Genomic DNA, 24,757 nt, shown 5'->3' with positions numbered 1-24,757 from the left:
AAGAATATTGTTTTTTTGGAAAAAAATCACATTTTTTGTTATGGAACTTTTTTTTTCGTGGGATGTCGTGTCGGATTAGGTAACTGGATTGAATCAAAATTCTGGGCTGGAGAGAATTTTTCCGCAAAACTAAAGGGAGAAACATAATTTGGAAGAAAGAAAGTTATTATTAAATGAGAAAAAATGTAATTTGAAAAAAAATATTACGAATTTATTTTTTTTTATTTGAAGTCATACATATTTCAGTAATGTTTGTTTTTTAGGAGTGCTTTTTTGAAATAAATTGTTGGAATGTTTTTTTAATTTTTTTACGTATTTCTTCAAAAGTGTGTTCCGATATTGTAAGGTGGGTCCATTTGTACAATTCTTTTGTGGATGTGCGTTCAAAATCATTTAGCTAGTCTTTCCTACGCTTGTAAAAATTTTGATGAGAAATTCCCTTGTTAGTAATTCTATTTTGTTATTTAGTACTCATTTTTTAAGCATGTCACCTTTTGGGTAATTTTTTGATAAGGGACTTATTTTTTTGTAGTTTTAACAACATCTAACTTGTACTTATTTCAGATACCCGCTTGACGACGTCCAGGATTTTTATTGCGACGTTTGCTACAAAGTGTTCCCTTCTTCCATTAAACTGACAAAACATAGAACACGACATCGGGTAAAAACCCTCAAATGTTCCTTGTGCCCCAAAATGTTCCTTTTACCTTCCGAGTTAAAAACGCATATTTCGGTCCAACACGAGAAGCAATACAATTTTTTCTGCGACCTTTGCAACTACTCAACTTACAAAAGGTGGTCACTTGAAGTTCACAAAATACGCGAGCACACGAAAGAGTACCCTTTCAAGTGCGAAGTTTGCAACAAAGGTTTCGTGAGTAAAGTGTGTCTCACTAAACATAAAGAAGTGCAACACGAAGGTCGACGCTTCACTTGTGCCTTTTGCTCGAAAGTGTTTCGAGACGAAGGCCAGTTCAAAGTGCACACTAAACGACACGATCCTAACTACGTTGAAAGCAGGTACACTTGTACAGAATGCTTGAAAGTTTTCAAGACTAAAGTGCGGTGGAAAGACCACGTGAAAATGCACTTTGAGGGCCGTAATGAGTACATTTGCGATATTTGTGGCAAAAGTGTTACTACTTTGCAAAGTTTGAAAGATCACAAGACGATACACACGGGTGAAAGGAACTTTATTTGTGAAGAATGCGGGAAAGCTTTTAACAAGAAGCAAGTGCTTCAGATTCACAAACGGGTTCATACGAAGGAAAAACCGTTCAAATGTACAGAATGTGAGAAGGCGTTTTCTCAAAGGAGTAGTCTTATCGTCCATATGCGATACCACACGGGGGAAAGGCCGTATAAGTGCGAGCTTTGCTCCAGGGAGTTTGTTACAAGGACTTTTCTTAACGGGCACAAGTGCAAGGGTTCAATTTAGTTGTAATTTTTTATTTTAATGTACATATACATAGCGATACTACTAATAAAATAAAAATTGTTCAAGTGTTAAAGTGTGTTTTATTTTTTCAGGAGGTGGTTAATAAAAATTTGCCACATGTTAACATTTTATATTGTCTACTTGACGTATTTTTGTTTATAGTTTTATTTATATCTAGTGTTTTATGTGTTTGTCGTTACATTTTGAATAATTTTATTGTAACTTTTTTGTGTTGCATTTTTTTTGATTGCCCTGAAAAGGAATAATTGAATATTTCTGCACTGTGTTTGCATCTTTGTGGTTTCTGTCTTCGCGATGTGTTTTTTGTGTTCTCAGTTTTCTATTCAGTATTTATCGTCTTTAGTCTTTGGCTTTTTGTTTTTTTGCATTGTTCTCTCTATCTTGTATTTTTTGTTTTATTGCTTCAGTTTTTTATCTACTGCTTTGTTACTTGTTTGCTACCTTCTGTCTTGTATCTTTTATCTTCTCAGTCTGATGTTTTCCATTTTCAGATTGAAGCATTTTTTTGCTTTTTGTTTGTTTCTCACTGCTCTTTGGCAACGTAATTGACAAAATACGTTTTGTTTTTTTGTCTGGTTTTACTCTCTATTTGTCTTCTTTTTTATATTGGCTATCTTTTACCTTCTTCTTTTTACTGTGTATTTATTGTCTTTAGTCTTCTGTTTTTTGGTTTTGTATTCGGTCTTTTGTCTTCTGTTTTATGCTTCTTTTTTTCTGTCTGTGTCTTCTGCTTTTACCATCGGACTTCTGCCAGCTGTCTTCTCCTTTTTGCCTTCTATCTTCTGTTTTCTGCCTTTTGTCTTTTATGGTTCTGTTTTTTTACTTTTTATCTTTTATTTTTAGGTTGTTGTATACTGTATGTTTTTGCTTTGTGTTTTTTACTTGCTGTGTTTTAGTTTCTGTTTTTTGTTTTGTATCAGTCATATACCTTTAGCATTCTTCCATTTGCCTACTCCCTTGTACCGTCTGCTTCTTATCTTTTGCTTTTCGTTTTTTTTTGTTGATTTTCTGTTTTGGGTCTTTTATTTTCTGTGTTCTACTGTTTGTCTTGCTTTTTTTGTCTGTTTCATGTGTTCGGTTTCTTACCTTCTGCATTTTTTTGTTCTGTCTTTTTAATTTTTACTTTTTGTTTTTAAGTTTTGTTTTTTGTTCTTTTTTGCTTTGTCTTCTACCTGGTGTGTTTTAGTTTCTGTTTTCTGCTTTGTTTCAGCCATATACCTTTAGCATTCCGTCATTTGCTTTCTGTCTCCTGCTTTCTGTCTTTTGCTTTTTGTTTTTTCTTCTGTCGATTTTCTGCTTCGTGACTTTTACCTTCTGGATTCTATTTTTTTCTTCGTTTGTTTTCTGTTTTTAGACATTTGGTTTTTACTTTGATTTTTCTCTGTTTCCTGTCTTACGTCTTTCGTCTTTGGCTGTCTATACCTTTATCTCATTTCTTATTCGTGTGCCTTTTTTCTTTTGCCTTTGAAAGAAAAGCGTGGTTGTCATGTAACAAATCATTTATTTCACTGAGAAACAAGATGGTGTGAAAAAATTAGATTATTGTTTTACACTTTGGACTGTTTTTTCGTATTTAAAGAATAAAAGATTGCTATTTGGACTGTGTTTTTATTTTTGTTTGAAATACATTTATGGGCCACTTTTTCGCTCTCTTACTTACTCCACTAGACTCATGTCTGTCGTTTCAGATACCAGTGCGAAGTCTGCTCCAAAATTTTTCCTTCGTACCGTGGATTTCGCTCACACCAAGCGCGCCACAACAAGAAACACAAATGCCCTTTTTGCGAAAAGCGTTACTTTGTCCCCTACTTACTCAAATGCCACATTTCTTCAACCCACGAAAACCAGAAAAAATATTTTTGCGACCTTTGCGATTATGCGACTTATCGCAAACCAGCTTTGGGAGTCCACAAGATTAGAGAACACACGAAAGAGTTTCCCTTCAAATGCGAGACTTGCAACAAGGGTTTTGTGTACAAATTGTTTTACACAAGACATAACCAAGTCGAACACGCAGGCTTGAGATACACTTGTGAAGTTTGCTCAAAAGTATTCAGAACTGAAAAGCAATTCAAAATTCATGTAAACCAACACGATCCAAATTATGTTGAAGCTAGGTACCCTTGTACTCTGTGCTTGAAGGTTTTCAAAGGCAAAACGCGGTGGAAATACCACATGAAAATGCACAACGAAGGGAAAAGGGAGTACATTTGCGATGTTTGTGGCAAGAGTATGTCAAGTATGCAAAGTTTGAAGGAACATCGGACGATACATACGGGCGAAAAAAAATTTGTGTGCGAGACTTGTGCCAAAGCTTTCAGTACCAAAGCGTTACTGAAGACTCACATAAGGGTTCACACCAAGGAGAAGCCCTTCAAGTGCACGGAATGCGAAAGGGCGTTCTCTCAAAGGAGCGCTCTTGTGGTACATTTAAGATACCACACTGGGGAAAGACCCTACAAGTGCAACTTGTGTGATAAGCAGTTTGTTACAAGGACTATCCTTAATGGGCATAAATGTAAAGGCGCAGTTTGAAATTTTCAATAAATTTATTTTCTTGCCACCAATAAAAATGTTTGCAAGTGTTGTTCGTTTCTATTTTTTTCAACCTTTCTTCTGAATTCAGAATATCTAAACGTGTCTGAGATTTTTTTTCTGATTCACAGTATCATCGATAAAATTGTAAACACTTTGTTTTAGGAGCAAGTCGGATCCTAATGCCCGTTTCGAGTGTGAAGTTTGCCACAAAATTTTTTCTCCTTGGATCAACTACAGGAGACATACCTACAGACACAGAATGAAAACACTGATGTGTCCTTATTGTGACCGCATATACCGGACTCCAAACGAAGTCGAAAGTCACATAACTCGCAAACATGACCCTTCTCAGAGAGTCACTTGTGAGGTGTGCAACGCTTCTTTGAAAAAACTCTCACTTAAGCAACACCTCTTAAGTCACACCAAGGATTTTCCGCACAAATGCGATATGTGTGATAGAGGTTTCCCCTCTAAATGTTCCCTAGCGATCCACAAGCGAGCGGCTCATGAAGAACGTCATCTGGTGTGTGAATATTGCGCCAAAACCTTCTCAGACAACCAACAATTTCGGCGACATGTCGAGAAGCACAAACCTGATTACGTCACTCCTGCCTTCACATGTGATGTGTGCTTCAAGGTCTTGCACGTTGAGAGATCTTTCAGGAAGCATATGAAAAGGCATAGGGGTGAAGTTGATAGTTATGTGTGCGATACATGCGGAAAAAGTATGTCGACTTTGGAAGGTTTTAAAATTCATATGAGAACACACACCGGGGAGAAACCATTTGTTTGTGAATCGTGTGGCAGGGGTTTTACTTCGAAAACCTTGCTCAGAACACATGTTAGAGTTCACACCAAGGAACGCCCGTATAAATGTACAGAATGCGATAAAGGTTTTACTCAAAAGGGCAGTTTGAACGTCCATATGCGATACCACACCGGTGAAAGGCCCCACAAGTGCGATTTCTGCGACAAGAAGTTTGTGTCCAAATCAGCACTTAAAGTGCACAAGTGCAAAGCCTTATAATTTGTATTTAGTAATAAAGCTTGTGTCTGGATTTTGTGTTTTATTTAAAATTTTATCGATGGTGCAAATATTTCTTGTTTTTTTATCCTTTTGTTGTATTTTGAGTGTAAGATATGCTTCAATTTTTTTGTTTTATTTAGGGGTCCTACGCTCAAATACATTTTTTTGCACTTTGGTGAGCTTAATAACTGGCTTGAAATTGGTGATGTTTTTCACATTTTGCTGATTTTGTGAATTCCTTTCTGTCGTAAACCAAAAACAAATTGTTTCCTTAAAACCGTATTCAGGTATGATTTAAAATTACAATGGGTGCTTAATTTCTGTAAATCCGTAATAAAATCTTGAACAGATTCCACTTTATATTGTTGCTTTTGATGAAATCGAAAATTTTCTGCCATTTCTAATGGTTGTGGAGTTGAAATTTTTTGTTTTACTTAAAATTTTGCCGTTGATTAGAGACATGTCTTGTCTACACCCTTCTGTTGTGTTTAAATCGGAGTGAATCGGAGAGAATTTTTAGTTTTATTTAGGGATCCTATGCCTAAATAAATTTTTTTGCTGTTTGGTTGGCTTTAAAACCAGCTAGAAATTAGTGATGTTTTTTACATTTTTTTCATTTTGTTAAATTTTTTTTGTGTAAATTATCTATCTCTAAAAGTCTTGCTTGGATTCTTTTCTGCCGTAAACTAGAAACAAATTGATTCCTTAAAACCGTATTTAGGTATCATCTAAAATTGCAATGAATGCTTAATTTTTATAAATCCGTGATAAAATCTTAAACAGGTTCTACGTATACTGCTTCCTTCGATGAAAATGAGAATCTTCTGCTATCTCTAATGGTTTTGGGATTGAAATTTTTTGTTTTATTTAAAATTTTGACGTTGATTAGAGACATGTTACTCTTCTGTTGTGTTTAAATCGAAGTGTGAATCGGAGAGAATTTTTAGTTTTATTTAGGGATTCTACGCCCAAATAATTTTTTTTTGCTGTTTGGTTGGCTTCAAAACCAGCTAGAAATTAGTGATGTTTTTGACATTTTGTTCATTTTGTTACTGTTGTGTTTTTTGTGTAAATTATCTATCTCCAAAAGTCTTGCTTGGATTCTTTTCTGCCGTAAACCAAAAACAAATTGATTCCTTAAAACCGTATTCAGACATGATCTAAAATTACAATAATTGCTTAATTTCTGTAAATCCGTAATAAAATCTTAAACAGATTTTACTTTATATAGCTTTTTCTGATGAAATCGAAAATTTCCTACTATTCGTAATGGTTTTGGGGTTCAAATTTTTTGTTTTATTTAAAATTTTGACGTTGATGAGAGACATGTCTTCTCTCGTTTTTACCTTTTTGTTGCGTTTAAGGAACAAATGGGAGTGTAAGATATGTTAAAAATTTTTTTGTATTATTTAGGGACCCAACGCTCAAAAAAATTTTTTTACTAGAAAATCGGCTAGAAATTGTTGATGTTTTTCACATTTTGCTGATTTTGTTACTGTCGTGTATCCATGGAAGAAAAAACGTATTAACTCTTGAAAATGATTTATCTAGTTTGTGTATAACTTCTATTTTGTAGTAAACATCCTTACTACTTGTTTTTCTCGTTTGCTTCATAAATTGCTACATAAATATCTGACAGTTACGTTTTAGGCGCAAATCGGACCATAATGCCAAAGCTTGGCCAATTTTCAGTACTTTAATGGTCGTATGAAAACACACATTGGAGAAAAAAAGTGTGTATGTGACACTTGTGGAAAGGTTTTTATTACGAAACCATTACTTATGACCTATATTCGGGTTAACACTGTTCAAATGTACAGAGTGTTGTAAAACTTGTGGCCCTTAGTGCCCACAAGTCTAAAAATATGATTTTGTTTTTTTTTTTTGAAAATAAACTTCTGCAATTTGTATCGTTTTTTTATTTTTGTAATTAATAACCTGTCTTAACTGAATGTGATTAATGTGTGGAGCCAAGTTGTGAATTATTTTGAGAGTTAGTAGATCTATTTACTGTATAATACTTTTTTTTAAATTGATTTTAATGTATTGATTGACTCTAATCTTTTCAGTGGCATTCCATACTCGGATGAAGTTCTCGGAAACGCTTTTGAGTGCACCATTTGTTCAAAAAGATTCCTCACCAAACGAAAACTAGGCAAACACATATTGCGCCATCGAGAAAAAAAACACAAGTGTCCTCTTTGCGACAGAAAATTTATATCTCCTTCAGAAATCAAGACTCACATCTTATACAGACACGACAAACGTAAACAGTATTTCTGCGATCATTGTACTTTCGGAGCTCCTGATAACTTCACAGTTAAACAACACACAATTATCCATCACACTAGAGATTTCCCCTTTAAGTGTGACGAGTGCACCAAAGGCTTCATCAGTAGACAAAACCTGGCTCAGCACAAGAAAGTCGACCACGAAGGTGTGGAATTTGTGTGTGACTTGTGCTCGAAAAGATTCAAGAGTCAGGCAAATCTACGAAGACATGTCGCTAAACACGATCCTGATTATACCGCTCCTTCATTTCCATGTGAAGTGTGTGGAAAAGTTTTGGGCAAGAAAGCTTCCTTAGAATATCATTTGAAAACGCACAAAGGCGAGGCTAGTAATTATGTTTGTCACTTGTGCGGGAAAAGTGTTACTTCTTCAATGAGTCTTAAGTACCATATGGATAGACATGCAGGGAAGAGGTCGTTTGTTTGTGAAGTGTGTGGTAAGGCATTTACCACGAAAGTACTTCTTACCACACACTCACGCGTACACACGAAGGAAAAACCGTTCAAGTGTACTGAATGTGACAAGGCGTTTTCCCAGAAGGGTACTCTCAACATCCACAAGAGGTACCACACTGGTGAAAGGCCCTACAAGTGTGAATTTTGCGACAAGGCATTTGTCTCAAAGACTGCACTTAATGGTCACAAGTGTCGCGCGTTATACGAGTAATTTATGTATTTTTCGAATAAAGTTTCAAAATAATGAGTTTGTTTTGACGGCATGTCCTTTAACCAGGAGTGATTTGATGTTAACTCACACTTGGTTCTGACTGATACCTATTTTTTTAGTGGTAACTTATTTGGACGTTATCGGAAATGCTTTTGAGTGCATTGTTTGTTCCAAAAGATTCCTCACCAATAACAGTTTGTACAGATACCGGAGAAGAAACACAAATGTTCTCTTTGTATACAGGCACGATAGTCGAACATTTGTGTCAAGTTTCTCAAAAAATTTTGTGGAGACATCTTTAGATCGGTTAACTGTACCACTAATGATTCGCGCATTTTTTTTGTATGATTTGCTTGGATAAATCAAACTTTGCACGGATAACATCGCGCTCGATATGGAATATGATACATCATTGTTAAGAACTATAATTTATACGCAGTTGGAACTGTTCTAATAGAAAAAAACTAATTTAGCTTCTTCACACTATTATTTAAGTATTATTTTTTCCTAAAATAGTAAGGGCTTTTCAGCCGGTCACATAAGTATCGTATTTTATTAAAAAAAAAAAAGGGTAATGAGAGAATTGGGTGTTTTCTTGGGCTGCTATTAGATTCATTTTCTGACATTCTGTATTTCAGGGTGTGCTCATCTAAAGATTTAGTCCGCCGTGAGTGTCCTACCTGTTTCAAGATGGTTGCTGTTGGGTATTTTACAAACCATCTTAAAAGACATAACGAAAAGACTCACAAATGTCCCAAATGTGACATGATGTTTTATTCGAACTTTGAGGTGAAGTCGCATTTATCAAGTCGACATGACTCTACGAAGAAAACCTTTTGTAACGTTTGTAACAAACCGTTCAAAAACAATAACTCGCTAAAAGTACACATGGTCTCTCATACGCAAAATTTCCCTTACAAATGCGAAGTGTGCGAAAAAGGCTTCACTCATAGATACCTAATGATCGACCACAAGGTGTCGGTTCACGAAGGAGTTCGAAAAGTGTGTCCTTTTTGCTCAAAAATATTTATAAATCGGAGATTATTTGAAATGCACGTGGCGAAGCACAATTCCAACTACGTGGCTGAAGCTTTCACGTGTCAAGTGTGCTTCAAGGTGATGCGTACTGTTTCTGGGTACAAAATACACATGAAAAGGCATAAAGGTGAGCTGCGAAGCTTCATGTGTGACATTTGTGGGAAAAGCTTGGCCACAAGAGAAGCTTTTCTAAATCATCAGTTGATGCACTCTGGTGAGAAGAACCACATTTGCGAGTTTTGTGGTAAGGCTTTCATTACGAAAGCTTTGCTGAAAACCCACTTAAGGGTGCATACGAAGGAGAAGCCGTTCAAGTGTTCAGAGTGTGATAGAGCGTTTACTCAGAAGAGTTCACTTAATGTTCACATGCGGTACCATACCGGGGAAAGGCCTTACAAGTGTGCCGTGTGTAGTAAACAGTTTGTTACCAAAACTATTCTAAAGGGCCATGCCTGTAAAGGCTCAGGGTAGAATCATGAATCAAAGTTGTATTTGTTGAGACATGTTTTGACGACTTGTTATATTTTTTAAAGAATATATCTATTATCTTTGTTAAATAAAATTTGTTCTTTGAAAGTTCTGACTTTTTTTTTATTTTTTCTATTTTTCGTGTTTCGTGTTAAATAACCTACAGTTTTATTACTAACAGTTTTAGGTTCCCTTTTTTAAATGATTTGCTCATACGATCGGGTACAAGGTCTAGCTTTTGGCACGTGTTTGCGTTCTTCGAGGTCGATAATTTAATTTTCAAGTATTTTATCGCACTCGATATGGAATATATCTCAGTATCATAAAAACTGCAACACTAAGAAGGAATTTGAAGTTTTTGACTAAACTTGGCACAAATGGTCGCCTACTAGCGAGTAATAAATGATTAAAATTTGAACGATTTTATTCGAGTGGTACAGGAGTTTTTAACATTTTTAAGTTCTTTTAAGTGTTATTCTTCCAATTTTTTGCTTTCTGACTATCTTTTTATGTATTTTTTTTTAAATTTGTTTAGGTTTAAGTGTTCTAAAAATGCAATTAGGCCTGGAAACGACAAAAACAAAATTACTAACTGTTTAAGCAGTTTTGAAAGAGGCATGATTTTTGGACTACAGATAGGGATTTTTTATTTAGAGAAATTGCTAGTCGTTGGGATAGAAATCGAAGTATCATTAAGCAGTGTTATCAATCATAGACTGGAGAAAGCCCAGGAGAGCGCGAAAAAAAGCATACCTTAAAAAAACAAATGAAGTCCAAAATGGTCGTCTTCGGAGTATGGCTATAATTTAATTACAAGACAAATTTTTGCCCAATGGGTGGGTTTAAAGGACGTTTTTTTATCACTTTGGACTATTTATCATCGAAATTAATCATTTGGACTGTTTCCTTTTGGTTTTACTTGGTATGGAAGAAATGGGCAAAAACGCATATCTAAGCCTGACTCATCTAACCTTTATTTTGAAAAACAACGCGTTTAGACCATAATGTGGTCAATGTATACAATGTACATTTTCACCTGAGGATGACCACTTTGTGGTTGAAACACGTTGTTTGTCCATAAAAGTTTCGGTGTGTCAGGTTTAAGCTGTGTTTTTGCTCATTCCTCCCATACGTAGGAAATCCAACAAAAAGCAGTCCAAATGACCTAATACGATGGTAAACAGTCAGAAATTAGGTACGACAACCTTCCAACTCAACCATTGGTCATAAATTTGTCTTGTACTTGAATTATTACTATAATCCGAAGATGAACATTTTGGAGTTCCTTTGTTTTTTTTAAGTCTGCTTTTTTCTGCTTTGTCCTTTCTCTACACAAATAGCAATTTCTCTAAATAAAGTAACACCTATTCGTTTCCCAAAAATTGTGCTTTTTTAAAGTTTGTTTAATTGTTGGTAATTTCGTTTTTGTCGTACTCTAGACATATTTTTGTTTTTATAACACTTAAAACTAAACGATTTAAAAAAAAATATTTTTAATATTGTCAGAAAAGCAAATAATTGAAAGAATAACACTTGCTGGTAAAAGAACTTAAATGTTAAAAACTCCCTTACCACTTGAATAACATCGTTCAAATTTTAATCATTTGGTACTCACTAATAGTCAACCATTTGTGCTAAGTTTCGTCGTCAAAAACTTCAAATTCCTTCTTGGTGTTGCAATTTTTATGTCATTGAAATATATTCCATATCGAGTGCGATATTATACACGAAAATCTTTTATTTATTGGCTTAATATAAACATTTTTGGAAATTCTGCTTTCTTCTTGGTGATGACACTGAGTATACATTGTGAATTAAATAAAAAAAAAAATTCGACAATGAGTTGTTGGTGATACAGTGAAATGTGTTAAGAAGAGGCCGTCAGGAGCAATGGTGTTCTAGTGCATAATACAGTTATTTTGATCTTAAAAAATAATTATGATACGTTTTTTGGTGCTATTTAGTTCCATTTTTCTGACATAACGCATTTCAGGAAGAACTTTTCTCATCCAAAATTGTTCTGTATTTATAATGTGACTGTACTTGAATAAATTTTAAGTTTTCGAATTAATTGATTTAATTGTTTTTTTTTATTAATTTCAAAAATAAAAAAGTTCTTAAAGCCAGACGATGACGCCACATTAAAACTGTCCAGAAAGTTACGAAAATTTTTTATTTCGTAGGTTTCCTGTGTCAACATTTTTCGAAAATTGCGATCCCTTACGGGATGAAGCAGCTGGAGTAAGAGAGCAGTTACACCCTAAATCAAGGTATCAGTATATGAAAGAATACGAGACTTTTTCGACGTGGCGTAACAGTAATTATGTTGATGGTGTAACCGAGGATATCTTGCTACGTTATGTATCCGACTTAATGGAAAAGTTTGCACCGAACAGCGTCTACACCAAAATATCCATGTTAAAAACATTGTTAAAGAAACAAGAAAATATTGATATTTCTGGGTTTGTATCTTTTTTTTTCTACACAATTATATTTGATTTGGTTACAGTTATGGGAAAGTTTTCGATTTGATGAAGCGAAAATCGAAATGTTACAAAGCAAATAAAGCACAAAAGCTTACAGCGGAAGAAGTGACGAGATATCTACTGGAAGCTCCAGACGAGAGTTTCTTGCTTGAAAAAGTTATCACAGTATTTGGAATTTTTGGCGCTTGTCGACGCGAGGAGCTCGTTACTTTGCGCGCGAATAATATTGAAGACACTGGTAGTCTTATACTTGTGACAATAGAAAATTCAAATAATCGGTCTTGCCGAAAGTTTGTAATAACTGAGGACGAGACACCTTTTAAAGGTTGTGCTTTGTACAGGAAATACGCAGCACTTAGACCTCCCGGGTTGGAGAGTCAGCGCTTTTTTGTGGACTACCGGAACGGTAGATGCACAAAACAGTTAGTAGGTATTAACAAAATTTCAAGTATTCCGAAAAAAATCGCCAAGTTCTTAAAACTGAAAAATCCTGAAACGTACACGGGTCATTCTTTGAGGAGATCTGGGACTGCTGTGTTGGCCGAAAATGGGGTTCACCTCCTGACTCTGAAACAGTTTCGTAAAGGCAGGTCAGAGGAGTTTTTTGAAGACAGTACTTCAGCACTTACAGGTGGTACTGACGTTGTAAAACAAGACGATGCTTTTGAAACCGTAGTTAAGTCTGAATTGGATAGCGATTCAGACTAATTTGTTGTAATTTGAATAAATGTATTTTTTTAAATGTTAATAAAAATTGATATCGAATGTTGTTACCGCAAACTGTTGATCCACTGCCAAAATTTGAAATTTTCATCTCTTTAATAATAAATAAAAGTATTGGTAGTTCTAATAATGATAGTCGTCTGAAAATTTGTATACTACCATAATCTCTTAGGTCCTGCTCAATGAAAATATTTTTAAGATGGTGACCATGGTGATGGTGATACCGGAAGTCGCTATCAACTTCTTGATTTTAAATGGACGCTTGACTTTGAAACAAATGTGTGGTACACGCGGTACTAACGTTGTTAAGCAAGACGATGTTTTTGAAGTTGTAGTTAAATCTGAACTTGATAATGATTCAGACTAATTTGCTCTTTGTTCTTTTTAAATCCAACAATCCAACTATCTTCGTATCCGGCTCGAAGGACCAAAATTTGAGTATGAACTTATTAACACAACTATGATTAGAATTCTGAAGTAACTGAATGTTTTAGAGAAATTGGACATTTTTGGAAAAATAATTGTAAATAGAAATAAAGCTTTAGAAAAAGGAAACCTTCATTCTATTTCTTCAGGTAAATTGCACTATTTATTTGTGGCAAGTCTATATTTAGTGAAATGTTCTGATTGTGATATTTTCAGGTTGTTGCTTGAGGCCTGGAACATTTAGGAGGGTACCACCAAAGCAAAATTCAAGAAGCATCTAGTCCGACATAGACAACGAAAATTATGTTTCTAATGCGACAAAATTTTTATTTTTGAAAGAGAATTGAATAACACGAAAAATACGAAGAAACAAAATTTTTCAGACCTGAGATTTTATGAATTTATTTAGTCTTTAAGAAAGTAGGTACAATAAATAACATAGTTTGTTGTATATTTAATGAGATAGGTATGAATATTTTTTTTGCAATGGTTAGTAGACAATATTTCCAAAAATGAAGAAAATACAAATTAGTTTTAATTATCGTCTTAATTATTGCTGTTTACGTTAAAGGACTGACTTCCTATCGTTTTTACTAAAAAACGTGTTTTTCTTTTTACGTTTCCTGAAAATTAAAATTAACACAGTTTTGTTAATTATATTTAATTTTTATGTCATTAGCTCATTAACAATTTTGTATATTATTTTTGAAAATATTTTTGCTGTGTTATTTTTACTTCCGTTATTTTGGCGTTTTTATCTCGCTTGATTTGTTTTTTTAGGTAGGTTATTGACTTTTCATTTAAATGTGTATTATTGTATGTTAAAATTTATTTTTTTAAATTTTTCTACGAAAATGCAGCAAGTAAATTTCCTTGGTCTGTATTAAGGGACGGTCTTTGTTAGTCTATACGAGGGTGCATACTAATGAGCGACCAACAGACCATCTGCCATCTCAAGCTTGTGTGTGTTCTTTCTATACAGGGGCTAGCTATTACAACTTTTAACGACACAAAAGTGTTTAAATTTTGTGTGTTAAACTCAGCTGAGGTATGTCGACATGTAATAACAATTTTTTTTAGTTTTTTTATTAATTTTCTTAATAAATATCTTTTTAATTAAGAAATATATTTTGTTTCATTTGTACCACTTCCTCAAAAATACTCTAGGTATTTTACAACTAATTTGCAAAGGATGTTTTTTAGGTGCTTTGACGCACTTGTCTGTGTGTACAGTTTCGTTTAGTTTTATAGTTAATTCGGTTATTTTAGTAAAATGTACGTTTTATGGTTTTATGATTTTTACTGATGAAAATTTTCCTATAAGATGGTGTTTTTAGTTTTTTTTGTTTCTCGAATGTTTTTTGAGAAACATCGTTTTTTTTTGTGTGGTGCCTAAATGTAAAATCTCTACCAGTAAAACCACAGTTCACACTTATTTAATTTGTTTTTTATATACACAATTTTATTATGTTTTTAAAAACTATTTCTTCGAATTTTCAGCATTTTCGTGTACAATAAATAATCCTCCAACCTTGAATAAACTCGCTTTGTCTTTTATTTCACCTCCATTTATCCCTTGTAGTTGTCCAAAACGTGCCAACCAATACATGCCTCCTTTTTCCAGATCCGAGAAAACCACCATCAATTACTCATGTAACGTATGCTCGGAGATGTTCCCCGATAAGAACGAGTTCTTGAAGCACCACTTGCACCAATACGGCCAAACGTTCAACTGCTGCAAATGCGGCAACAAATACAAGACAATCACCGACCTGTACTCCCACCTGGAGGAGCACAAGACGAAGACCATCGTCGTGGAGCAAGACGGCGAAGTGGTCGAAGAGATCGTCCTCAACTACGAAAACGACGACGAGATCGAGGACGGAAACGAGCTTTTGTACATCTTGGACGACTCCCAGTGCGTCAACGAGGTGGTGATCGAGGAGGACATCCCCATCCAGCCGGAGGACAAAGACAAGTCGGAGAACCTAACAATCGTGCAACTAGAGCACGGGTATGTCATTCCCAACGTGGTGGAAGGCGAAGTGGAGGAGATTGTCGCCTTGAACGGCAAACAGAAAACCCTCCCGGCGAAGCTCCAACCTTCCACGAGCAAAGTTGTCTACGCCCCGCAACCTAGAGCCAGGTCCTCGCAGCCTAGGCGGCGCAACGTCGTCCCCGACTTCTCCTCGACAAACTACCTCTTCGTCAGTCCCAACGAAGAGGTGGACATTCCGCACTACAAGTGCCTGCGTTGTGAGCAACTCTTCATCAACAAGTTCGTCTTCTTCAGACACATCGAGAAGGGGAAGTGCTACATCAACAACTGCGACGTTTGTAGCGCTACCTTCGCCAAGAACAGCGAGTTCTACTACCACTACGTGGTGGAGCACACTGACCGTGCAATTTGCAATTTCTGCTTCCGCACCTTCATGTATGAGAAGAACGTCAAGGAGCACATGCTGCGGCACCTGGACCAGTTCAGACACAGGTGTGATGACTGCAATAAGGGGTTTTACACAGTCAGGGAGTACCGTAACCACTACAAGAACCGGCATATGGGGATCAGGCACACGTGCCAGGTCTGCAGCAGGAGTTTCGCCGATGAGTACTACTTCAGGAGGCACTTGGCCACGCATGATCAAGCGGCTATTGTCATAGAGTAGGAGTTTTACGATTTTAGCGTAGGTTTAGTTTGAGTTTAGTTGTGTTTTACAGTCAGTGTAAATATTTGTACATTTTTATACTTAAGAATGTAAAAATGTCAAAGTTTAAGTTCATGTCCTGGTACAAAATAAGTTTGGAGTTTTCACTATGTTAAGTTTTTTCTTATTGTATGCTGGTATCGTAATTTAGCGTTAAGTGTAGATTAGTTAAGTATTAACCAACCATTCTTTATATTTCAGTTTGTAACCGTTTTATTATAGTAATAAACGTTTTAGTAGCAATTTTTATGCTTTAGTTCAGTTTTCGGCATTTTTTTTCCGACTTACGGTAAGTACACTTAATTTTGTTCTTCACTGTACTAATGTGTTTCGTTTTAGGTCTGTTGTACTCTAGTTTTACAAAAAAATGTAAGAACAGTTTAAAGACGTCTGTTTTGTGTTAAATAATTACGTTCAACCAATAATGAAGTAGGCTTGGCTTGTTGACATGTTTGTCTAGTGAGTTGTCAGAGTATTTGTAAGTACAGTTTAAAAACGTTGTTTTGACACAATAATGGAGTAGGCCTGGCCTTTTTGACATGTATGTCTAGTGGGTTGTCAAAGTACCTGTTTGTGCAAAGAATGTGGGCTGCTGGTAAGTCATTTTTGAAAATATCTGCTTTGTAATAAATTAATATTTTTTTTTACAACAGTCTTTGCTAGTTTTTCATAGTTCTAGCCGTTTTGTTAAATAATTTAAATACTGTCCTCAAAAAACTTGAAATTCTGGTACCTGTTAAGTGTGTTGCCTTTGCATTTATTCTGGATAAACTACTGAGAAAGCCTGACTGTATGCGTTATTTGATATACTTTACAAATGTGAGTCTTTGGATAAAAATAATCAAATAAATTAATAGCTGTTTTCCAAACACTATTTTTTATGAATAAAAGTTCTGATAAAAACGCTCGAAATCAGTGAAAAAAATTCCCTATCGTGGTGGAAAGAAGGCATTCAGAACAATGCTACAGTAACGAAAAAATTACCAAATAATTTGATGTGTTGAAATTACCTGAATTTAAATGGGTGGAGCCAGTTTGAAAGCTAATCTGAGTGCATGCCGTTTCCATGTGGCCAACCAATAAAAAGGCAGAGATAATGCGTAGGCAAAAAATTTCAAAGCGAGTGTATTGGTTAATTTATCGCAGGCCGATACAAGATGGTTTCGAGGACTAAATTATTACTATTTTTGCATTAAAATTTGCACTTAGCACATTTTTTATTGTCAATGTCAATGTGACTGTTTGCCTTTTTCGAGCGCTTGAAAATTTAAATGGAATTAAAATAAAAAAACAGTTACTTTAATCAACATTTAAACAGACGAAATAGAATCACGAGATTTCGAAGAAAGTGTACTAAAAAAGAATTTCTTAAAAAAAATTGCGCCTAAAAATGTATTGCTTTTTTGAAATAGGAAAAAATAATATCTTTCTTGTTAGCAAAGTTCTTATATTTTGGCTTGATCGAAAAATTGCGTTTGCGTTTCCGAAAAGTCTCGGAAGAGGAAAAAATAACTTAATTTTTATACAAATCACGTAATTTTTTTAGTTCGTTTTAGTAAACTTTTGCGAAAAAAATACAAATTTTGGCTCAAAAACATGCTTAAACGTTCGGAAAAGAAAATAGTTTTACAATTTTGTATTATTTTAGTATTTTTCAGATTATTTTTGGCAAAATTTAATAACATCACAATGATTTTAGTTGAAAAAGAAGTTCTCAGATGCTCTAAAAAAGGAAAATATATTTTGGAGAAAATTTTGCAAAATAATTGGTTTTCAGGCTGAAAATTAAAATTGTGTACTATCTTTGCGTTTTTGTGTGGCAAAATGTAACAAACACGGGAAAAAGAAACAATTATTGTGTTAGATGAAATAATGTAGTGATTCCTTGAGTTGATATTTTTACCGAAGTTAAAAAAAAATGAAAAATATTATTTTTTACTGTCTAACTGCATATTAATTACTGTGGTTTTCATCATTAAGTTTTTCATTACATATTTTATTTAACTTTACAATACCCTTGCGTTTTTTGTTGAAAATGTAATAAAACCTTGAATAAAACGCTCGAAAAAGGAAAAAATATTGCGTTTGTCATAATTATGTAGTAATTTTTTGACTTGATATTTTTGACGAAATATATTTTTTAAAACAATAAGTGTGTTACTTTTTGAAAAATATCATTTTTTACTGCTTAAACGAATATTATAATGTGGTTTTTCTAATTAAATTTTTAATTTAACTTCTGTGAAATATCCATGTCATTGCTTTAAAAATCAGTGCGAAAAGAAAAAGATGTTAATTGGTGTAGTACATTAACTAGTGAGTAATGATTTTAACCCAAAATTTATTAAATATGCGATTGTGAAGACAGAAAAACTGAGAAACCGGATGTTAAAATCAAAAGTAAAATTATTTAGTTAATTATTGGGTTTATTTTTTTGTAATGCTTTTTCTTTCCTTTTTTTTTTGATGCTTTGGAAAGAGACTAAGTTTTAGTCCAATTTGAAAAAATAATTTTGTTATATACTTGCATTAAATGCTTATTTACAGTATAATTCAAGGTAAGTATAATATTTTAATTTTTCTCTGTAATGTTATGATTTTATATTTTAAATAAAGCGGAAGTAGTGCAATTTTCGAAGTGGATACCGAGCCATAGATTTTTTTTGTTATTTTTATTTGATTACACATAAACAACTGGACAAAATAACGGTAGTTGATTGGACTGTTGCACCAGGTTTGTCTTTTATTTGAATTTTTTTTTATTGTATTATAAACAATTTGCTTTTTATGAACAGCACTTGATTGTTTTTTTTTATTTTATTATGTGCATTGAGAGAAAAAAATTTAATTAATAATTATTCACATTTTTGGTACAGGTACGTATGTATTCATTTTTTTACAATAAAGTATTTTTGAAAATGTTTATTGCGGTTATTTTTTTATATTTTTTTTGTTAGCGATTTGAAAAGCAAAGTGGCTGCTTTTATGAACTGTGTAAAAAAAACAATATTTTTGACCAAATTTTTTTAATCTAATATTTACAATTAATTTCTAGAGGTGAGTAGAGTTATTTGGTTAAATTGCAATTTTGGAGGTAAGAATTTTAATTTGAATAGTGACTAGTTTTCAGAAATGAGAAATCGACAATGTACCCATCTCTACCATTCTGTATAAAATTATTTGTTGTTTGATGTATTTTGTGCCCCAACTGTGAATAAATTCTAACATTGCTTTTTTTCAGGGTCCTATACCAGGACCACCTTTACACAACCAACTATTCTGAAATGACCACAATCCAGAGCAATAATCTCAAATACTTGATGTCGATAGTCGACTCCAAGCAAATACCGGAAGACAACATTCTCGAAAGCTCAGTCGTGGATCAATTGAACGAATCGGACGCTGATCTTTTAAACCTCCTCTCAACAGAAGACGATTGTTCCGATATTTTAAACAACATCGCCACCAACGAACAATTCGAGCGTCTCATGAGCAGCGACTCGAATTTCGTCGACGAATTTATCGACGAAATGAAGCAAGAAAGCAGCAAAATTGAAAACACGTTCAAGTGCTACCAGTGCGGAAAAGTCTTCAAAACCAAGAAACTGTTAAAGAAACATCTTTTTATCCATACAGGGATTCGTAAATTTTCGTGCGACGTTTGTGGGAAGAGTTTTAAGTACCGATACGAGGTTGATGTTCACAAGAAAAGTCACAACAATCCTACATTCCAATGCGATATTTGCTCCAAAATGTTCATACACAAGTCACACTTAACGACACACCGTCGTAAACACTTGAATGATTTTGCCGCTTTTTGCAAAGAATGCAATCTAGGTTTTGTAACCAAATTTATGCACAAAACTCACATCAATCTAGTGCATAAAAACCTGCAACTTGTTTGCGACACTTGTGGTGCCAGACTTAGCTCTCTTTCGTCGCTAAAAGAACACAAATTGACCCACGATCCAGATTATGGGAAAGAAAGGACACATGTGTGCGAGATTTGTGGAAAATCGTACCTCAACTCCAGGAATTTGAAGGGACATATGAAAATTCACAAGCAAATTAGGGCTCATGTTTGTAATATTTGCGGCAAGTCAGTTAGTAGTAAGAAGATTCTGGAGACACATATCAAGATGCATACGGGTCTTAAGGACTTTATTTGCAAAATTTGCGATAAAGGTTTCGCCTCCAAGGAGTATCTAGAGGTGCATACGAGGATTCATACTGGGAATAAGCCGTTTAGTTGTGAAACGTGTGGTAAAAGGTTTACTCAGAAGACTTCGTTGACGGTTCATATGAGGCATCATACTGGCCAAAGGCCGTATAAGTGTGAATGTGGGAAGGAATTTACAACGAAAAGTCACTTAATGACGCATTATAAGGCGCATGATGTTGGTGGGGTGGATATTGACTACATTTCCAGACCTGTAAATTAGTGTTGTTTCAAATAAAAATAATACAAGCGAGAAAAAGTTGTTTGATTTGGTTGTGACTTGGATATAAACCCAGTTTTGAACCCGACATACCAAAGTTTTCTCCTAACATCAGTTAACGAGTAGAGAAAAATAAATTGAAGTCGTTGCCAGAATTCATAAGTTCATTTCTGTTTTTAATTATTTCAGGACTTTCGAACTTGACAAATTTACAATAATTGTTGTTTTCACATTGGTTTGATCATTTTTTCCACACATGATTTTTCAAATAATCGGATATTTTAAAATGCCAAATATTTATCAACTTTTTTTTTTCACGAGTGAATTTAATACTTGGAATACGGTTATTTACAATTTTATCTGTTGTTCATTTTTAAAGTCAAAAATAGCAAAAATGTCCAAATTCCTAAACCAAACTTTTGGAAAATATTTGAACTTATTTTCTAAGTCTTTTTCATAAATCAGATCATGAAAGCTTAGCTAAGATATTTTTGAGCCAGTTTTACGTGATAATAAGAATAATAATTTGTCATCATTATTTTGCAATAAAGTGTTTTAAGTAGACTAAAGTTTGTGTAGTTGGTAGATACATTTGAAAAATAGTTTTCTCGGGCGAAACCAATAAGTTAATATTTTCATAAACGAAAACTATGTTTGTTCAAAATTTGTAGACGTTTTAGAAAATTATTTTTTTAAAACTTCTTCACATGAAGAACTTAATCTTTTGGTCTGCAAATTTTTCAATCAAGTGTTGAATGTTTATATTTTTTTGTGTTTTTTCTTATGTATTTTATTTATCTTGTCTGTTTCTTTTTTGACCTATGTAAAATACTTGTATTGTTAACACCAATAAACATAATAATAATAATAATAATTATTATTATTATTATTACTGTTATAATAATAAATTTATTTAACATATATTTTCTTAGAAAATCACCGAAGCGAGCGAATTTTTAATAAATTAACTGACTAACAAGTTTATAACACGAGTTGCATACTATAATTTTTCTACGTTAATAAACATTGATGATTATTTTATTATTTTTGTCAATTAAAACTTCAGTTGGCACAAATATTACTTAGTGTCATGATTCATAAAACATATACCACAAATGAAAGATATATAAATATAATATAATATAATAAAAATAATAATATATTGTATTAATACATAATTATAACAAAAATATGAATAGAAACAAAAGTTTTGGCCAATCATCAAAAACTTTTTACAACAGTGATTTTATGTTAAAAAAGTTAAAGGTAATAAGCTCGGTTATTCTAGATAAAAAGAATTACCTATTATAGTTGAATTAACCACGTATAATTATTATAAACAATTTGCCTTTACAAAACAACACTTTGAAGATTTTTTTCAACTTTTTCAAATATAGAACTTATTTTTTCAATATTATGGTCTGCAAATTTATTATTATTATTTATTATAATAATTTATTATAATTATTATTATTATTTTTGTTATTATTATAATTATTTTTATCACTTTTTTCATTAAAAAACATTAAAAAAAGTGAATTGTTCAATAGTTTCATCAAAGGTTTCAAAGCAGTTAACTCTTCAAATAAGTTTTTTTAGAATTTAGATGTAAGTAAAAGTGAAATATTCCTGTAGTGAGAGAATAAACTATTGGAGAAAGTGTGCCTTTTACCAGCAATGTTCTAAGCGAGCTACTGACATGGTTATAGATAATATTTTGCTCTTTTATTGTCTTTTTATTTTGTTTAGAAAATATATTTTTGAAAAATCATGTATTTTGACATTTTTTAAATATTACTAAAGATATGCCATAAATATTTTACACTGCATGTTGTCTTTTGTCTCAAACTTTAATCTACTTGACCTCACCTGTTGCTCCAAAATAATTTAGCTCAGCTAACGTACCAACAAAGACACACAAAATTTCGTTTGAAGCAAAACATTTATCAAGTTTCGAGTTTTTTTTTTGAAAAAAAATGTGTTGTCACTTTTCTTAGCTAATTTTTTTATAAATTGATTTAAAAATGACTTAACAAGTGAACTCGAATATTTTCTCGAGTATGTGGATGTTACTTTTATTTTTACAAAAATCTTTACCTATATTTTCTCGAAATTGGGGATACAATCCTTTTAACTGTGAAAAAAATCAGACGGGACGTTATTATTTTTAGATTGTTTAATAATTAGAACCAACAACTCATTGATATTTGATATTTTTAGGAACAACACTAGTAAGTACATTTGGCTACATCACTGTTGACTTATTTCATTGTCTTCTACATAAGATCGCGAGTTTTACGTCTTTCGTTTGCACACCCGTTAATTTTTTCTTAAAAATAACAGAAATTTTAAAACGAGCTCAAAAGTATTAAATTTGGAGCGAGTTGTAAGTAATATAAGTGATAAAATTCGAATAGTTAAATATAGAAACATGGTAAGTAAATCCACAATTACAAACAAATCAGAAAAAAACAAACAAACGCATTATATCTTTTCAAATAAAAGTCTGGTTTGTCGGGTTAAACTGGGTTTGTATTCACACCAAGGAACTGAAAATACCTTAAATCAATTTAAAAAAAGATAACATTAAGCTTTTTCAGGCGGAATCGCAAGAAGGACTCTTATCCATGCATCCAATGTGCCAAAAGTTTCCCAAGCAATCGCAAACTGAAACGCCACCTGATAACCCACAGTCAAGCTCGTCCATTTCCATGCGACCTTTGCCCCAAAAAATTCAAACGAAAATACGAACTCGTGATCCACAAACGCGTCCACTCCGGCGTTCTGGCTTTCCCTTGCGAACTCTGCGACAAAGTCCTAAAATCCAAAGGCTCATACGTGACCCACAAACGCCGCCACTTGAAAAACTTCATCCAAACTTGCCAAATATGCGACATGGGATTCGTCACAAACCAGGAGTACTACAACCATATGGGCGCCAAACACGGTGCTGGCACCCATCTGTGCAAGTACTGTGGTCGTAGTTGTTACGATAAGGCCACACTTAAAAGCCACGAGGAGAAACATGCCGCTGAGTATAAGAAAAATAAGTTCAAGTGCGAATTTTGCGACAAAACTTTTCTGCAAGAGAAGTATTTGCGGCAGCACCACGTTAGAATCCACATAGATGGGGGCCAGAAGTTTGTTTGCGATTTGTGTGGGAAAAGGGTTAGTTCGAGGACAAGTCTTCGGGATCATTTATTGATGCATTCGGGGCAGAAACCGATCAAGTGTAAGTTGTGTGGCAAAGGGTTTGTGTTAAAGACCACTTTGAAGTCGCACATGAGGACACATACAGGGGACAGGCCGTATGTTTGCAAGGAGTGTGGCAAGGCTTTTACGCAAAAGGCCGCCTTGAACACTCACATGAAGTACCACACTGGGGAAAGGCCGCATGTTTGTGATATTTGCCAAGCGGGGTTTGTTAGTCGAGGGTTGCTCAATTTACATGTGAAAAATAAACACGTCAAAGCTGAGAAAATAGATGATTAGTGAAAGAATTATATTTTTTACGTTAAATAAAGTTGTTTTCTGATAATTTACGTTTTTCTTTGTGATTTACGTTTCAGGAAATTTTTTTATATGCACAGGGTGATGCATTTTAGTTGTTCGAATAATTACAAACAAAAGTTGACATTTTAGCGAAATTTTAAAAATTTCATATCTTTCTCATTATAAATGATACACATTTGAAACAAAGACATTATAAGTTACTTTTTTACAGAGAATTTAATAATGTTTCAGCGTTTGTTTAATCATTCGTTTAGCTGTAATAACAGTAAGTTATATTTTTTAAATAGGAATCATAGTTGTCTATGACATTTTCGAAAAGCTTAATTTTTTCTGAACTAAAAACAATATATTACCAGTTTGATCTTTTTATATACTTTTGATAAAAAATATATTGAAAGTAGTTGGCCATGGAAAACTTATTTCACATAAAAGGTGTGAATAATCTAGAAATTTTGTGAACTGCTATTAAAATAAAAAATGTGAAACTAATTAATTATTAATTGAACAAATATAAGATCGTCGCAAATTTTAATTACATAAAAAAAGTACAGAAAACTGAAAACGATGTGTTACTAACATTTGATAACACATTTTTATCACTTAGTGAAATGCAATGTTTGTGACGTTAATAATGTTATATATTTTTTACCCCAGATGCGATTTGATTTTGGTGTTTGAATTGACATTTTTTTGTAAAATAAAATTTTATTCACAGGCATGTAAATAGTAGGATGTTTCTTTTTCGGACAATTCATGTTTAATTAGAAAATCTAATGACAATGTAATATGATCATTTTAAATCTAAAAACAAATAATTTTTAATTATCGCAAAACATTTGATTTAATAACAATTTATTATACTGTTTTGAATTAATTACTGTTTCAAAAATTATTAAATTATAAATACTTGTTGGGTAACATGTTTTTCATATTTTTAATTGAAAATCCAAATTTTTTTCATGGCCTACTATTAAGAA

At 33.3% G+C, this 24,757-nt stretch overlaps 1 protein-coding gene across 17 annotated transcripts in view; it reads left to right on the top strand.

Annotated features, from left to right (window-relative positions):
• The window catches only part of LOC656007 (zinc finger protein OZF), a 129,583-nt gene that overhangs the window by 78,735 nt on the left and 26,091 nt on the right, over positions 1–24,757 (top strand). The window contains exons 4-7 of one of the 17 annotated variants that reach the window (XR_010336333.1): positions 11,672–11,950; positions 11,998–13,135; positions 13,192–13,272; positions 13,340–14,031. The exons of 7 other annotated variants lie outside the window; for them this stretch is intronic. Coding sequence is in view for 8 of the 10 variants with exons in the window: in XM_015978628.2 (XP_015834114.2) it covers positions 19,070–20,270 (1,201 nt within the window). In the remaining 2 variants the exon portion in view is untranslated. Of the gene's footprint in view, positions 1–564; positions 1,454–3,147; positions 4,044–4,159; positions 5,056–7,093; positions 8,016–8,620; positions 9,597–11,671; positions 11,951–11,997; positions 13,273–13,339; positions 14,032–14,747; positions 16,072–19,069; positions 20,286–22,867; positions 23,806–24,757 lie in introns of those variants that run through there. 9 more of the 17 variants (XR_010336332.1, XM_015978652.2, XM_015978628.2 and 6 more) reach the window with 9 other exon arrangements.

This window comes from Tribolium castaneum, chromosome 1, assembly GCF_031307605.1.
Source record: "Tribolium castaneum strain GA2 chromosome 1, icTriCast1.1, whole genome shotgun sequence".
NCBI classification, from domain to species: Eukaryota; Metazoa; Arthropoda; class Insecta; order Coleoptera; family Tenebrionidae; genus Tribolium; species Tribolium castaneum.
Note: the sequence above shows the minus strand (reverse complement) of the source record. Positions and strands in the feature narration are given on the sequence as shown.